This window comes from Apis laboriosa, unplaced genomic scaffold, assembly GCF_014066325.1.
Source record: "Apis laboriosa isolate Shangri-la unplaced genomic scaffold, ASM1406632v1 scaffold231_cov149, whole genome shotgun sequence".
NCBI lineage: Eukaryota > Metazoa > Arthropoda > Insecta > Hymenoptera > Apidae > Apis > Apis laboriosa.
This window is the reverse complement of record NW_025222420.1, coordinates 245,262-264,038: the sequence shown is the minus strand read 5'-3', so window position 1 is coordinate 264,038 and position 18,777 is coordinate 245,262. Positions and strand designations below refer to the sequence as shown.

At 39.7% G+C, this 18,777-nt stretch overlaps 2 protein-coding genes across 3 annotated transcripts in view; one reads left to right on the top strand and one right to left on the bottom strand.

The window, feature by feature from the left end:
* The window catches only part of LOC122713165, a 78,958-nt gene extending 75,512 nt beyond the window's left edge, over window positions 1–3,446 (top strand). The window contains exon 5 of the mRNA XM_043933367.1: window positions 2,889–3,446. Within this exon, the coding sequence (XP_043789302.1) occupies window positions 2,889–3,446 (558 nt within the window). The remainder of the gene's footprint in view (window positions 1–2,888) is intronic.
* Window positions 1–18,777, bottom strand: part of LOC122713166 (autophagy-related protein 16-1) — a 552,150-nt gene that overhangs the window by 290,978 nt on the left and 242,395 nt on the right. The window lies entirely within an intron of this gene.

The following is an 18,777-nucleotide window of genomic DNA, read 5'->3' as shown; positions in this document are numbered from 1 at the left end:
TTGGCTAGGGGAGAAAAACGAGGATGCAAAGGACACTCGGTTGGGCCACTCGAAAGGGCTGGCAAAAGGATTCGCCCTCGTCTAACCAGGAATTTGGCAAAAGTCGGGTTTTCCGGTATGTCTGTCACGTAGCCAAGCCACGGTACGAGAGCTCCTCCATTTCACAACCGGTTTGAATGAAATTGGAAGCATTTCTCAGCCGCCACATTCGCTCCTCTGTGTAGACACCGGTATAACCGTACAATATACAAGGTATTCCCTGACATACGAGCTATACTTTGACCCGTCCGTTTACGAATCGGTAGCAAAATTTTTCGAATTTTACGACGTCCCATCCATTCGATCCTTCTTCCCTCAAAATTAAGGATTAGAAACAGGAAATGCCGTTCCAATTACACGATCAATATCTCTTCGAGTTGAAACTTGACTCTTCGCAATTCAACAAACTTTCAACATTTCAAAAATTTCAATCGATACTTCTGAAGCATTTGATATAAAAAAAAAAAAAAAATTATAAAATAGGAGGATACAATTCGACCCCCCCCCCAAATCCACCATTTTCCAAATTAAATTTTCCCAAGATAAAAGCGATACCATTTGTGGCCATCCATTTTTACCATTCTCCGTTACCCTCCAGTTACCCTTCCAGAGATCAAGCCGGAAGCCAGGACCGATTCAGTTCACGACTATTCAGTCCGTCCACGTTTTACGCGAGTTCCATCATCGCTCTCCAGACTCGCTCAGTCTCGAAGAACACATCGCATACGTATATATATATACACACCTATCCCGGTTAAGGTACGTTAAGCAGAGAAAGAGCGGAGGAGCAGATGCCACGGCGGATACAAGGCGCGCGTTTCTTTCCCCCGCGCGTTTTACTGACCTTCGCTCCCTCTCCCCTGACACGGAGTTAATAAAGTTCCGCTCGTTCCGCGCGGGACGCCAAAGAAAGAACGCTTTTAAATGAAGCTGTACGCGGGATGAAGCATATTTTAATGTCTTACTTCCCTCCCCCGGCCCCTCCACCATCACCACCACCCCGATAATGTACGTGCCCGGTGTGCAAATACGAGGATGAACTTGGGTAACGCGCCAACCACATTGGAAAACCAGTTCCTATGGTGGAGCACACGCGCGTGCCGCCTCGAACGTTGGGGAGGCAGAGGAGATCCTCTGGGTGGAGGCAGAGGAGATCGGAGGTGTCCATTGGAGGTCGGTGGCCATTTCGACGGGAATTAATTCCCCTCCGTGCCATAGGTTAATCCCTTGTAATTGGAATATTTTTGCATTTCGAGGGGGAGGGAGTGTGTAATTGATGATAATTCCTTGGAGAGGCGAGAGGCAATAAGGAGAGAGTTGTAAAACTTGGTGTGTCTGGTATAACGAGTTTAGGATCTTTCGAGATTCTCTTTCTTCTTCTTCTTTGTTTACGTTTTTTTTTTTTTGAATTCTTATGTTAATCTTTTATCTGTTCTAGATATTGTGATAATAGAATGTAAAAATAATATGGAATTTTCGCTTCGAAGTGGTTTGGGAAATATAATTAGTAATTAAATTGCGTATGACGAAGATCACGAGGTATCGAAAAATATCGGGAAACTGTTACACGAGGGAACCATCCTGTATAATTTATTGTTGGAGAATCCTTTAATCAAAGTAGGGAAGGAAAATGTAAATAATTATAATGGACAGGCTCGTATTATCGAAGTTGTTCGACACGAGGGTATGGAGAGAGAGAGAGAGAGGGAGAGGCAATGGTTAAAGGAGAGAAGGAAAAACGAAAACGGGGAATAGAAGTGTGTTATTTATCGAAATACCTCGCTATGGGAACGACAAAACAGCGTTTACCAATGGCTGTTTCTCATGCCGTAATTCCGTGTAATTGCTGTTATACGAGTTTACTTAATAAAGAATAAAAGGAAAAAAAAGGGAGAGAAAAGAGGCAAGAAAAAAAAAATTAGAGTGCAGCTGTTGTAAGACGCGAGAACCAGTTTCAAGCGATCTTCTATTACGCATATTGCATGCGACGAGCAAACGTTCCACGTGTTATGCGATACTACTTGCGTTCTGTGTAACGTTCTGCGGCTTTTTTTATCAACACGCGATCGAAGGCAATTTCATAGAATGCCACGTAATTTACGGGACACTTTGTCCAGAGACGCATCGAGGATAAATTTACGTTTCATTCGAGGATACTTGATTGAATATCGATCGAGAAGGAAATTTTATCCTTTTGCGAGGACAGATGTCTCGAAGGTTGTTTCCTTTTAAACAAATTTATTGGAATATCCGTTGTTCTTGAGAATAAGAATTATTATCATTTAGATTTCTTTTCGTTATTCTAGAATATTTATTTCATCATTAGTAAAAAGACGAAAATTGTGTCTTTTTAAAAAACACAATTATAGTATCTTTTGTATTTAATTGAAAGCCATAGAAATGACGAGACGAGATTTATTAAACGGAGAAGTAAATAAATAAAACTGATGATCTAATAGCAGCCAATTCTACGAATAATAAATCAAAATCTTTGTTGCCACCGAACAAGTTATTCGACACATCTGTTCACGTATTATCTTAATGATGAATAACGGCACAGAAATTCCTCTGTGTGACTTGCAAATCTTCCGGAAGTAGAGAATTTTTGCCCCCCCTCCTTTGATTGTTTCCACGATTCATAAAATCTTCAACGGTCGCGCGCCTACATATTTCTCGATCCATTTTGACAGGCGCGAAGTTTTATTTTCCCTTTCTTAAACTCTCACCACTCGTATATTTCAACGGTATCGTGAAATTCTACATCGCCAAATTCAAATTAATCGAATTCGAAAGATGACCTATCCAACAAGAAAATAGAATATATAAAATTCAATTCATCACTGTTTCAGATTCTCCTTTCGCACTTCGACGCCTTCAAATTCCCCAGCTCGGAGGTGGTACAGTTCCGGGCCCTGGTCACACCTTGCATGCCCACCTGCGAGCCGGTTCAGTGCGATCAAGAGGAGGCGACCGGCGAGCTGCGCTCCGTGATTTCGTACGGGAAGCGTCGTCGCCGTCGCTCGACCGGCTCCCAGACCCGCGAGGACCTGCTGCTCGTGCAATCGATCCAGATCACGGACAAGTTCGGATTCGAGCACGACAGCAAGGCGTCGAACGCCAGCTCGGCCAGCAGGGACACGGTGTTCGTCGAGAGCGAGGACATATCGTCGACCATGGGCATGTGCATCAACCTGGGCGAGGCGATCGTCGCTGGGACCGTGTTCCTCGTAGCCCAGATCGCCATCATAGCCGCGTGGACGTTCACCTGGCAGAGACGCCGGCAGATGCTCAAGCACCAAGAGGCGCTCTCGGTCTCGGTCTCCGTACCGGGGATGCATTCCGTCCCCGGACGCACCGACAGCCTCTGTAAGTTGTACGACACAGGTTACTCAGCGCGCCGTTTTTGAGCACCGTACCCGTTCCCCCTTCCCTCCTAAGGATCTCGAGAGCCTTAAACATCTTCATTTTCCTCGAAATATTCTCTTGAGATTCTTCTTGAGATTCCTTGTATTCGAAGTTATTTTCGAGTTATACATGTAAAAGTATAGGAAGTTGAGTGGCCTCGGAGGAATTCAATCGATCGAGGAAAGAATTGAGGGATTTTTTCGCACGACATTATTATAAAGATATTAATCTTCTCCCTTCGTCTTTTTTGTAAGAATCATCCGCGTGCATCTTTTTCTCTTCGTTTATAGGAGGGGGGGGTAAACGATCCTCCACCAGCGCGAGGAGGCGAATGGCTCCTGGTTAATGAATTGGTTTAATTGATTCGATGGCTCGTCGGGATATTTGTTGAAAAAAGAAGGGGGAAATCTTTCGATAACACCTGCAATTTCAATTAACGAACGCTGAGAAAAGAGAAAAAAGCCAACCCTTTCGCGGTTATTTCTTCTCCCCGGATTCGGGCGAAACATCGGATGATGCATCGTTCGCCAACACCTTTCTTGCAATTTCCCTACTTCTTCTACTGAACCTACATCAATTAATCGAATCTAACGCGCGGGACTGAAACGCATATCAAGATCAAAGCTCGCGATTTTTACCACCAGAAGAACACCACCATCACCCCGATTATATTTCTATTTCGCAACAAACTTGTTGCAAACCAATTGACTCAAAATCGATTTTTACAACCAAAAGAAGACCACCATTACGATTATATTCGTAACAAACTTGTTGCAAATCAATTGACTCAAAATCCGAAGAGTCATCCGAATCAAAACAAAGGAACCCTTATCCGATCTCACGATCAAAAGGAGGCCAGGCTCTCGATCGATTATCCCTCGATCGTCAATTTATCCCTTCGCTCATAAACTAAACTCTCGTCGCTTAAATCTCTATTTTTCTTGCGACGCCCTCTCCCTCCCCCCTCCCTGAACCATTCGACTCCCCCGTGCGAGATCGTGCGAGACAGGAGGGATAAAAGGGGGGAAATAAGCGGAAGCGGGACGAGGCGTGGTTCCGGACCGCGTGATGGAGGTCGACGTGCTAGAGTCGGATACGGACTCTAATTAGCATTGGGAATCGAGCATGATTATGCAGATGCTCCGAGCGGGGATATCAACAGGAGGGAGGGAGGGAGGGTGGAGTGGAGTGGAGTGGAACGACTGGGAACAGTGGGAGGGATAAGGGAGATGCGGGGGTTGCAATGGGCGTCAAGGGGTTGGCGGAAGGTTAATTGCCTCTTGCGGCGTCTCGGGGTTAAGCTAAGCTTCGCGCTGGGGGAAGGAGGGGGTTTAGACGAGAATTCGGAGGGATGGGGGAGAAGAAGGGAAACGAGAAGGGCGCTGGGATCGCGTCAAGGTTAGATACCTAGGGTTCGTATATCCTAACATCCCCTTCTCCTCTCCCTCCCCCTTCCAGCCAGATTTCCTCGGCCCTCGGTGGTGGCGTTAGGTTAATTTACATCGCGACACGTGAGCTTATCAATCTGAGACGACTCGCTCTGGTTGCTGCTAGAGTCGTGGCTAATCAACGGGATAAAGTCTTTGAAGTCGTGGATAGAAGTAGACGCGTGTAAACAGGGATTATTAATATCGTGATGAGAGAGAGAGGGGGGAGGGTGAATGAACTCGAGCAACGATGGTTTGAAGCAACGTGTGATAGAAAAATATATATATATATATATATATTGTTGATTAATATTATCAAGGTTGTTGCAGTATGAAGTACGTTTAAGGAAAAGTCGACGTTTTGAAAATTATTTATGGAAAATTATTCGATTTTCAAAAGTTGTTTCAAAAGTTCTTTGGAAATGCATAAATACATTGGGTACCGATAGATATGTAGTTAATAGTCGCATGGCGCTAGTATCGCCTCGTCGATCGGATGTTAAGAATAATTGAAAAAGTTTCTCAAGTATTTTACAAATAACTCAGAATCATTTTGAAAATATTGATTGGTGAAAAATATACACGAAATCTTTTGGTACAATGAAATAATCTAAAATTTCCAAATTACGAAAATTCGACAATTGTTCATCACGGTCGAGGATGAAACGTTTGGAGATTGCGTACTTCGAAATTTTCATAGTTCGAGATTCAAACGTATATCCGGAAAGTTATAACTGGATCTTAACTTCGAAACATAGATCCAACGCGCGAACGTCGTCGACGCAATGCAGAGAGGACGAAGAGATATAACGTTCGAATTTAATTATTGCTGTTTGAAATAACAAGTCTTATTTGGCAAAATTAAGCAATTTTTACGCGAAATTTCACGCGAGCCAAAGTGAAACTGCGACCGAACAATAGACAGATAGATCCATGTCGAGGAAAGGGTGAGCGATACCGAAAGGGTTGGATAAATTTAAATCGGTTAGGGTCGCGTTCCTGCGGGACTCCATCGATTCGAGGAGGAGGGTTAATTGAGAAACTTGAAAATTTGAATACGCTCGCCAAGACAAATGGCGAGGGGCGAGCGAATGAGGAAGATAAAGGCGGGGCAAAGTGTGAGTCCTCGATTAGCATGGGGACGTTTGCGTTTCAGTTAAACTTCTGGGGATCTCCCCTCTGTTCGACATTTGTCTATCGTCGGCAAACACGCCGCAGACTATCCCGTTTGTCTCTCTCTCTCTCTCTCTTTCACGATATACCATTCTTTTTTTTTTTTTTTTTTTTTTTTTGATGACAAAGCCATCGATTTTGTTATTTTCCCTTTCAAATTTTATTATCAAAAAGTACTTGAAATCGAATCTTGCACTTCCCTCTAAATAAATAGAATCAGATTCACGCGAATCGTCTGGTTGCTCGCGCACGTTTTCAACAATAGAGCCGATGACTCTTTCAATCGTCGCTTGATTCTGCGGGTATAATTTTCTATAACGGGAAAGGACAACGCGTCGCCCCCTCTGTTCTCCATCGGTAATTCGACGACTGACACAACTCGAGTTACTGACAAGCCGCGCGAAAAAGGAAAAAGAGGAAAAAGGGAAGAAAGAGCGACAATGAAACCGGTGAAAAAAATGTCACCAGCCGAGAAGATATCGAGCTGAACCCCCCCGCGTTGAAAGGACGCGAGCTTTAATTATTGGTACTAATTGCCGTGGAGATTGCTAGGCTTTCTCTCACTTCGTACAATGGGAACGCGAGGCTAAATGGGATTTCTCTTTTGAGCCGAATGGCATTGATTGAAAACTATAGGATGCTACGTGTGTGACGTAGTTCCCCCCCTCCAAAACCATTAGAGCACGTTAACCGGAGCCTATTGTCGGAGAACGCGAGCTCCTCTCCTCCCGCTTCGCCGCCTATATATATATATATATATACATACACTATACTATTTTACTACCTAAAAAAAAAAAAAAAAAAAAAGGAATAATCAATAATAACAATATATACATTTGAACAACGACGATAAGATCGCCAATCACGGTGCCTGAACACGCGTTTATCAGTAAGCGACGCGACTTATTATCTCTCTCTCTCTCTTTTTTTTTTTCATTTTACACTTACGCTAAGGATTTTTTTTTTTTTCGCTAAACGCTGACGTAGTATATCCAATTTTGCTTGTGGTGAGAGGGTAGAGCCAATTTTTTTTTTTTTTTTTTCATTCAAACTCCGTTCGAATTACGGACTTGACTCCGTACGAACGGAGGATAGGAATTGCGGGACGCGAACGCGCATGCGCACGCCGTGCGTGCGTGACTCGCCGCTCGCGATGTTTTTAGAGGTATCATCCTAACACACACACACATACATATACACATATATATATATATGTACGAGAGCATACGAGATGGTGCATGAAGAATTTCGTTCTCTCTCGCCTGACGGCGGAAAAAGGATTCGAGACAATTGCAATTCGTGATGGTCGCAGTTGCGGTACGGTCATCGTGTTTTTCGTGGACTAAGGCGAGGGGGTTCGAGATTTTCTCGCGCCATCTTGTAGAAGAAACAGCATTATTTTCTTTTTTTTTTTTTTTATTCATTGTAACTCTATAATGATAGAACGACGATCGAGCACTTTTCATCGACTTGATCGAACCGAATTATTTTTACCGATAATTTTTTCCCTTTGGTTTTTTTCTTTTCTTTTTTTTTTTTTTTTTTTTCTTGTCGAATTACTCGGTCGAATCCAAGTTTGATCCAAGTCAATGGAAATTGTTTCCACACTGAACAATGTAATGTGTCGATTTAAGCTCCCTTGAACGAGTAATATCGTCCATGTTTTTTTTTTTTTATTTTTTTTTTTTTTTACTTTATTATATACGCGTATACGATGGAAGTAAAAATCGTGCAGATAATATGACAAACACATATGTATCGTCATTTTGATTATTTACGTAATTAAGATTAAGATTAACACGCGGCCTGCTTGCGAGCAAGGTGCAGAAGCCGCTGTGAAACGAATAATATTAGGCTCGAGGACGACCCCTCTCTCGATAAAATGGCGCCAAGAGAATCACTTGCGCGTAAACACTGACGCCTTGGACTCGGCGCTTTCGTGAGTTAAGAAGTTTGTTTTTCCTCCTCCTCCTTTTCCTCCTTTTTCTTTTCTTCCCTTCTCTTTTCTTTTTTCCCTCCTCCCCCCTTTCTTCCTTCGTCCCTTGTCCTTCTTAATGAGCCTTATAATATCCTCCTGCCTTCTTCTTATCGGCGAGTGTTTACAAGTGTGCAGAGACGTCGGTGCTTGTCCTCGAGCCTGAGGTGCGCGCCTATCCCGTCGTCGTAAGCTTGAAAAAGCTCGAGTCTGTTCTGTACCCTGACAAGCGTGCATGTTGTTTCTCCGCAACTTCCATCCCTCCTCTTTTCTCCTTCCCTTCCCACTCAACAATTTTCGTCCTCTTTCCCCGCTGACCGACTGAGATTAATTTCGATTAACGCGGTCACGTACAGAGCTTACCCGGCTAAATCGAGCGATAATTCTCACTCTTTTTTTTTTCTTTTTTTTTTTTTTTTCTTTTTTTTTTAAATAACAACGCGCACCAATCATGATGGCTTATTTATTTTTTACGTTTAACGTATAACGCTCTTCAAGAATACTCGTATCTTGTCACGTTTATCATTTTTTTATTATTATTATTATTATTATTATTATTATTATTATTATTATTATTATTATAATTATTATCTTTTCTTCGTTCTCTTTCTTCTTCTTCTTTTTTCTTTTTTTTTTTTTTTAATTTCTTCTATCCTTTCTCCTTCCCGCCTTATGCGTATCTGGCAATACGATCTAGTTTTTTTTTTTTTTTAACAATGTCCCTCCTTTATTCGGACGCGGTGCCAACGAGCGCACACTTGTATACGACAAAAGAATCGTAATAATGTCGAGACGAATAATTTCCCGTATCCGTCCAAGAGAGAAAAGAATTCGAATTTGCGTACGCGCGTCCGAATAACTCTGCGAATATAATTTTTTTTTTTTTATTCATCTTTTTCCCTTTTTTTTTATATATATATATATATATAAATATATACATACACAAGATATCAAGACGTCACACTTTGGCAATAAACTTCGTATATGTCAGTACCGTACAATACACACGATGTACATAGCATATATGGTACAGAGAAAATAAACTCATTTTATAAGGAAGCAAGTTTCTTTCATTTATCCATTTCGCATTGACAATCCTGGAAACTGGAACTCCTTTTCCTTTTCTTTTTTTTTTTTCCTACATCACATGTAATAAACGATAAGACTAATAAGAGAACTAACAAGATAAAAATAAAGTTATAAGTTGAAGAAAAAAACATATCGTAAAAGTATTTACAAAACCCATTGCTTTATTTAAAACATCATTTCTTTTACAAAAAACTAATATTTATTTTCAAATGTTGACAAAGAGGGTAAATAATCACGGATAGAAATGCTATTTAATGACAACAATTTCTCGTAGAAATCTTCTCGTAGATCTAATGTAGTTATAAGAAATAAATGGGCCGATCTTACGCGTTGGCAATGACCAGGTTAATCTGCTGGTAGCAGCGTAAGTAGGTCTCCTGGTAAATTGGTGTTGAGGGGAGACAGTTACAAACCATTTGGAATCACTGGAAACGTTACATCGAGGATAAGCGGCCATTCAGACGAGGCCTGTGAAACGAATCGTGCATCCCTAACGACAGTAGTTTGACTCACGTACGTATCAATCAACGTATTATTATGCTAAATATAACCGTGCCCCGTCCGTAAACGTGCTGAATTTTCGAACGGGATGCAAAGTTCATCGATTCGAAAATGCCGATTCTCAGACGAGACGTTACTCGGATTGAGTGAATATTTTTGCCCTTATTGGCCATGCTTCTCGAACGATATTATTTATATAATATTTTTGAATCATTAATATACAATACAGTCACGTTTATTATTAATAACAAATTGCATATCTCGACGTTTAAAATTTTTAATTCTTAAATCTTCCTAGTAAGATATCTCTCTATGTCCAAGGTTAAGTTAAGATAGAAGATTGTATTAAAATTGAGAAAGAAAATTGTCGAGAGAGTTTACGTCGGGCAGAAGATGACAGGTAACAGGTGATTGCCAAATTGCACGCATGCGCATTCAAAATTTCACGCTCGTCGAACATTACAAATCAAGCGTTATTTCAACGACAATGGACACTGCTTCATCAATGAACAATCATTATATTAGCCGCGAATGCTTTGAACCAACAAGTATGCCCTCAATTATGTGACTTGAAATTGGAATTTGCGCCTACCTAAGCAAAGCAAATTACATTGGGCGTTCGCCGACGAGTGTGTATGTGTACGTTAGATCGATGCTTTTGCATTACACATTGATCAAGCAACGAACCACCTTCCGTCGTGTCGACGGAATGGAATGGCCGTCGATCGTGGAGGGCGCCAATTAAAGTCATAGTTCGAGCGCTTCCACCGTGTTTTTGAAAAAATAAACGACCAGTCAACAACGAATATTCGTCGTTGTCCAAACAATAATAAAAGTTATATCGCGAGAAAGGAACGAAAAGTGAACCAGCACGTAAGTATCCAAGATCACGGATTTCCAGCATCCGTTAGACGCAGTTACGTTCAATCAGCGTGGGAATCGTGACCCTGAGAGAACAATTTATGAGCTGGATACCTTGGCAAAGTCACCTTTGCTTGACGTGAAAAATCAAGGAATGCTAATGGACCTGCCTTATCCTTTGATACCTAACCCCTTTCAGACACTGCCGGCTTCGTTTAACGAAGCATCCGGTGTCAAGATGAAGTCTGTGGTCAAACGAGAGACCTTATATTCCCTTACCTTAGAAATATTAGAAATATTCAGGAATTCGAATTAAATTTAGAAGGCTGAAACTGATTTTAAACTCTTTGCCGATTTTCTTTTTTTAAAGAGAGAATTACAACAAACTACTCTTTAAAAGCTACTTGATACATAATATATAATCCAAAATTTATTTTATCAACATTGCACTTGAAGATATTCCATTAATTATTCGCCTTATATGCATTGAGTTCGAAACTTTATATTACGTATATATTATAATACTCCAACTTATTTGCCCTCCTCGATAATATAATATCCTCTAATCTGGACAACATTGAACGAGGAGCATTGTAACGTTTCCTGTGGCGACGCATACGTTATTTCCTTCTTTGAAAATAGGATCGCCTGTTATCTTAGACCGAATAAAGTGGAGGATTATCGCGTGGAGGCATTCAGATCGGAGGGCTGGCGGGCGCGACTTATCGTGCATTAAACAAGAGCCCCCAACTCGGTTGGGAACGATTCGGCGAGTCCATTCGACGGGTTGGCTATGTTAATGAACTGGATCGAGATAATGGCGTGCAGTGTTCGTAGTTTACGGCTACGGTAACGCGGCAGGAAGTGCCAGGCGATGGCTACTGGTGACAGAACATGGTCTCGCGATATCGACCCGTGAACCGAGATTTCTCTATTCGTTTCCCCGTATACCGCGAGAAACGTTTCTAGATAGGGAATATCGAGGGCGATATCGTTTCTCGTGTGTTCACATGTGTGTATATATATATATATATATATGTACAAATGGACAGTTTTAGAGATGCGCGTTTTAAGAAGGAGAATTTTGCGATAAGAGAGAAGATAAAAAGAAACTCTCTGTCGTCTTTGACAGATTTTTAGATATTTGATGATAGTTTCAGATAAGACGGTAATGAAACAGAATATGGAAATTTAGAAATTTGTGATTAAATTGTGATTTGAGAAAGTTTTAATTTATTTTTTTCTAAATTGTGTTTGGTATTCGTTTTTCGAATGTGAATATTATATAGTGTTTCGAGCAATGGTTAAGGGATGTACGTTTGATAAAACGGAGTGTTTCTTCCTTGTTTACGATAATTAACAATGAAGCAAGCACTTGGAAACTGTGAAAATAAAAGTTTCGAAAACAAAAGCGTTTCGAGACTTTGTTGTTTTTCCACATTTGGAAATATAACACCTCTCTCGACACCGTTTAAATATACATTGGACAAACAAACATGTTGAATTTTTGTTCGCGTTAATGAAAACTCCGGAGGAGAGGACAACTCCAGAGGAAGAGTAATTATAAAAAAAAGAAAATATAATTGCACAAACATTTTACACAAACCAATATAAATCGTCGAAACATATTAAATAAGAATTATCGAATACTTAATTTCTTCTTAAAAATTTCCAGATTTATCAGAATACCAGAAAACTGTAAAAACCTATTTCCCTTGCCTTGCATCATCTTCCAAACGTTATAAAAAAAAAAACACACATTTCGTAATTCGATCACGAATGCTCGTTTCATTCGTCAAACGTTCGTCAAACACGATCGATCCCCAAGGAACGAAACAACACGATATATATAAAAATCGGGCAAAAAATTGGAGGGCAGTTTCTATTAGAAGAAGACTAATATCTCGAGGGAGTGTAAGCGCGATGGATCATCAGTCATCAGTGTACGCATTATCTATCCCCTATAAGGAAGCCACCTATAAGATATCAACTTCCATTTGTCAAAAGTGGAAAACGGTCGAGATCGGGATGTCTCGAGGCCGGATCCAGGCAAATTCCGGCCAATCTGTCGAATTATCCGACATTAACCACTCCCAGGTTATCGATCCCACCCCCCTCCCCCCTCGATTTCGATGCTCACGTTCGTTACCTCGACGTCCAGGCTTCCTGCCCCATCTTGAAATTATTTTTCAACGACCGATCCCCTCCTCCTCCTTCTTCCACTCCCCTCCGATGAAAGGACGGCAACGTTTCACGGATTAAAGTAGACAGTAATGACATAGGACTCTCCTCCATTACTCTTTCCTTCGGTGCAATCCATTTTCCCGGCTGAGAATAAAATCAAAAGGAGAGGAGGGAGAGAGGGAGGGGAGGGAATAGGGGAATAATCGAGTATGCAATGAACGGATTCGAGTAGGAAACGGTTTATTAAAAAAGACGAGTTTCTCGTTAAGAAGACGAGCATTATTTATTTATTATTATTATTATTATTTATTATTATTATTATTATTATTATTATTATTATTATTTAGTTGTCGCTGTGATCTTCATTCTTCGTTTCGATCCGTGCTTTTTTGTTTTTGTTTGTATTGCACTTTTGGTAGATCGTTGAAACGATGCTGTAAAATCTTTATAATAATTCGTATTATTTTGTATTTTTGATACTTTCGTACGATTTACGAATGATTGGAAATGATTTTAAGGTAAGGTTTTAGATTTTTGAGTGACAGATCGTTTAAAAGAGATAATATTGTTTGACGAGGTAAGAATAATATATAATAATAACGTTTGCTTTGAATCAAGTATGTAGTTTGGAAATTAATTCGATGTGTTTTATGGAAAATCAATGGATAAGAATTGAAATTAATATTTTACAATGATAGTTTAAGAAGAGACAATTCGATGTAGAAACTTAAGAATGGTGAATGGAATAAGCTAATGAACGAATCATCTTGCTCGAAAGAAGGAAAGAAAAACAAGTAATAAAAAGCTGTGTAATTTACATTGTTTGCTTTCCTCCCCTCCCTGGATAAAATTCAATGATCGATTTAATTTTACCCCCCATTGTTTACGAAGTGACTGTAAACTGTAATTTCGTCTGACAGTAAATTCGATCCAATCATGGCTAGATTGAATTACTACGTCCTCGCTGTCGCATCATTTTGCAACCGGCCTCGAAATATACAATATACAACTCCTCAAATGAATGTTGGAAAATTGGATTTCCCGTTCATCGTATCATAAAATTTCCAAACTGTACGAATGAACAATAATAAATCAGTATATCAGAGAAGCGATCGTAAAATCGAATGCCGAGCATGTATATACGCAAAAGTATTTACAATTACATCTTGTTAACCGATTGAGCCGAATACCATAAATTTGTTAAGTTGTTCGATAATAGTTTTTTCAAAATCTCATCATCGAATTTTCGAATTTTCGTCGTTTCGATCCGATGAACAGAATTCAAAATTTTTTACGAAAACAAAAGATATTTCGAACAGTCCCGAATGTTCCTCTCAAGTATCACCCCTCCCCTGCTTTCTTTATAAAACACATTCGCATAAGCATTCGAAAACTTAGAAGCTCGTAAGATAACAAAGCTAAAGATAACAAGGATAACTCATCATCGATAATCATAATATTTCCCTTCCATTATTATCGAGGGAAAGGAGTCACCGGAGAGGAAGAAGACCAAAGAATAATCTACATTTTATTCCAATAAAAAACCAACGATATAACCGCTCAAGATATTTCCTACGCTCGATCACACTCGCCCCACCCACTCGAATATCTCCATAACATGCTGATTCAGCCACCCTTCCTACCCTCGAATCGAATTATTACCAACCGATCCCATTTATATACGAAATACTTAATCCAATTTTCGAAGGCAGACAAAGAAGAACAAAGTGTATGTATATACACATCCGTGTAACCAGCAAGGATAGCGTTGTAAGATTCGACTAGTGTGGAACGGTAGGTAAGGTAAGGGGGTCGAGTGGACGACTGACTAGGGTTGGCTTGGTGTTCACGTTCGTTCGGGTGGGGTTAGGTCGGGTGTCGCCTGTGACTGGAGAGCACAGGCCAAGAGGCTGTGTGGGAGGGGGAGAAAGGCGAGAGAAAAGGAAAGGGACGGCTGGATCGATGGAGGAAAAAGGAAGAGTCTCTGTGGTATATGAAAGACGGCTGGAAGAGGAAAATAAAGCGAGCGGAAGGGGGAGGGAGGGAGAGAGAGAGAGATGGATAGTCTGTTGCGAAGACGGAAGAAGCCCACATTCCCGGGGGGCGGCCGAGCATACCGCAGGATAGGAGCAACTTTCCGCTTCGATCTGCTCGGTTATATCGGGGCGAACGCGTGGTGTCACGTAAACCCAAAAGAAAACACCTCCTCGCCTTTCTTCTTTTCGGCCTTTCGAGCTCCCGTTCAGCCAGTTACACTGGCTATCCATCGAGTATTTTCCACTTGCATTCTTCCGTGCCCAATAGCTGGCATCGTTCACGCCATCTATATATATATATATATATATATATATATATATATATATATGTATGTATACTTCGACGAGCAGGGAGAATATGTGAGAATAAAAAGGTGGTGGTAGAATCCTTCTCGCGACGACGCATCGAGAAAATTCTTGGTCCTTTTAATATACGATGCATTGTTGTATACACGAGGTTTAAATATTCGTTACAATGCAACAGGAATATGAAATTATATGTAACTGGTTCTCGAGGATCGAAAACAATTTTTAATCCGATATGGATACGAAAGATGGGTTTGAAATGATTCACCCACGTGTAAATATTTCCCGTTGTTTGCAACGAACTTATTAGGTTTCTTCTTTAATTAGAGGCTCGAGAAAACATAAGGCTGGAACGGAAGGTTGAAATCCAAACGGTTTTCTCATTTCAAGGTTCGTGAATCTCCAGGAATAGCAGAGACCTCTCTCTTCTCCTCTGCTTATATCCTCTCTCTCTCTCTCTTCTTCGTTTATCCTCCACATCCAAACGTCTGCTTTCGTCGTTCGCCCAGGCGTCGTTCCAACAGCCAATCCGTCCGACTTCTCGCTACACTGGCGAGCTTCAAGTATCCTCCGAGTTTCAACCATGCGATCCTTATTCAAAAAGGTTCCCGCGTGTTCACTGGCTGGGAACAGTTCCGTCGGATTTCGTGCATCCTCTTGGATTACCACGATGGAATAATATCCGAAAGCACTTTTCTAACTAAACGACCTCCGCTTTATCCTGTTTTGCCTGCCTCGTTGCCGATCGAACAAGATTAATTCGATCGAACGTATAAGCAATCAGATTGGATATTCATATTTTATTTCATTCAATTTTGATATAACAATAACATAATTAGATACTAGAAATATACTATACTTGAAAACTATAGTTTCTATAGCAGACGGATTTTAATGTTATCATTGTTACTAATAATGAATTAATTTCCACAAATTTTGGTAAACTAAATTTGTTAAAATTATAAACTAATATAATTTATAAATAATTTATGATGAATTTATTAAGAGAAATGTAACTAGACTTTTAAATCTTCGACTACTATCCGTGCAACAATCGAGAAAATATAAAAGTTTGTTGTCGGTAAATGGTCACGCGATCGATTGATCATTGTACTACTTTACCAACAGAGCTGATGGACAATATTCAATCCGAGAAGCATAATTGCACTATCGCAACAGGACAAATACGTATACATTACGTATATTCTCAATTGAATAACAAACTATTTATAAAGTATTTGCTTGAGATTTCGATATAATTATTTAAAAGTATCATTCAACCTCGTTTTCTAATACTTTTTAATAATATTTCAATTAGTTCGACAATCCATTAAACATCTATTTTTAAACGATATACGTAAACGTAAACTGAATCAGCATAACACGTATTTATATTTATATCCATTCCATAATTCACTCGAGACATTCATTCATACACTACATACATTTATAAATATTTAAAAATTTTCGCAACAAAAATTTATTAATAATGCTCGTTCGAGGAGGAAACGGACAACGACGCCCAATCAATTTCTCGAAGGAACGAGAAGAAAAACTTCTCTATAAAGTCGGTGTTGTCTATGTGTGATGGAAATAATAACGTTATTAAAAGCCAGTTTCCCCCTCCTCCTCCCCTCACGCGATCATGCGTACGGGTCAAGATCCAATTATCCTAATGGGTTGGAGAAATTGGCGAAATTATATTATACCCTTTTCGAAATACACTTCTGACCGGCCAACTTTCAACAAAATATACTTCCCCCTCCCTCTCTGCGCAATTTCTGTTATCGATAACGAAGCCGCGTCAATTATGAATGTATCGTCCACCTCGCGGGACGAAGGAGGAAACTCCTGTAAAAGGGTTTCCGGCATGATTACGATACGGTCGGTTCGATTAAAATGGCCGATTGCCGCGAATTACCGCCGCTTAAACCATTTTTCCCCCAATTCTCCCCACCCCCCACTGTTATCTATCCATATATATATATATATATATATATACACATATATATATATATAGGTGGTGACCGTGCGTGGTATTCCACACCAAGACAGTGTGTTGGATTTTTTACCACCAATATCCAACCTGGTCGGCTGATAAAACGCGAAACGAGCTAACGAGCTACTACTACGAAACTTTTGTTTCTCGCGCCGGTGGGCGCCGCAATTTAAAGTTAAACTTCCCAATTATTTGTGCGCGGCACGCGCGCACAACTTGACCGTTTGTTTTCAACATTGCATTGCGTTGTATTATATCGGCGCAGCGTCTCGAAACGGAAGGCAATTAATTACTTTTAAGCTTTTTTCGTTCGTTAAGCTTATGAAAGAATTTTTCCTGAAGCGAAAGCTTGTCCCTCCCCCCTCTCCTCCTCGATGATTTCCCACGGGATGCTAATCCTATTGTGGACGGCTAACTTTTTGCCGGATACCTTCAACTAACTTAATACACTTCTAACTGGTTGGTCGCGGTGAAAAATATCCATGGGAATCATTTGCCCCGTGGATTTTCATTGTCGAGGAACGAATGTTATTAAGAAAAAAAAGGAAAACAAGGAAAGTGGTGGGATTTAGAAATGTTAAAGGCTACAGTAAGAGATAAGAGATAATTATTTTTGGAACGATTTTTCTTTGCGAAAAATTATATTCCTTTTTTACGATTATTAATTTTTGGAATTAATATAAAAAAAAAAAAAAATATCAAAAGGATCAAAAGAGATTGTCTAGATGTTGGAAAAAGTAATGAGTTTTAAGTATGAAATGAGAGGGGATAAAGATAATTTCACATTCTGTTCGAAATAATGAGATACATATCTCCATTTGTCCATGCTCTTTGCCTTTACTATATGGGACGAGTACTGAACAATGGTGAAACGGCTTAGCTTCGTTTAAAATATTTCTCTTTACTCTGTTTGTAGCGAATTATTATTTTCGATGATCCCTCTTCTTATCCGAGCTTATTCTGCAGTAAAAAAAAAAAAAAAAAAAAAGGAAAAGTCATTGAATCAACAAACAAATAACACATTTGTTGAATAACAAATTGTTGTTTCAATATTTGAACGAAATTAATACTGGCTTTTGATAATTTATTAGATAAAATTTAATATCAACAGTTTGGCATTTTCCCAGACAACAAGGCCACGGTGTCTGTGAACGATAATAGAATGAAGGATAGGGGGAATGGGGGGTTAACCAGATATAATCCTTCGAATTGCTTGTAAAACTCAATTTAACAACGTAAACGTGATTCTGTTAGACGACGAGCGTGTCGCTTTAAACGAGTTGCGAGTTATGATCGTAGCAAGTTCACGCTTCTTCGCGACGTGGTCCTTCCCTCGAACAGCGAATTATGCAAATACGGGAACAGTCAACTGTCTACCACGACAGCCATTTCTCTTTTCCTATTTTTCAACCGGATTGTTTGCAGCCGGAAGCTTCTCAACTTGTTTACGATGTTCATGAAACAGAGGAACGCTTTCGAGCCATGATAGGGAAAACAAGATCTTCAAAATATATATATATATATATGAGAAATAGTGGACAACTTTGGTTTCCTGTTTATGCACCTGTTTAAAAGTAACAAGATACTTGGTATGTTTATGAAAATTGGGAAAAAAATTTTTTAATTTAATACAATTAATATTAATAAGTAATATTTTCTTTTTATATTTTTGTATAACCGTTTATTATTATATTTTAATTTCAGTTTAACTTTGAACTAGAGTTTTATGTATACTTTAAGATATCGAATTAATTATTTCGAAACATATTCTTGTTTGGTAGA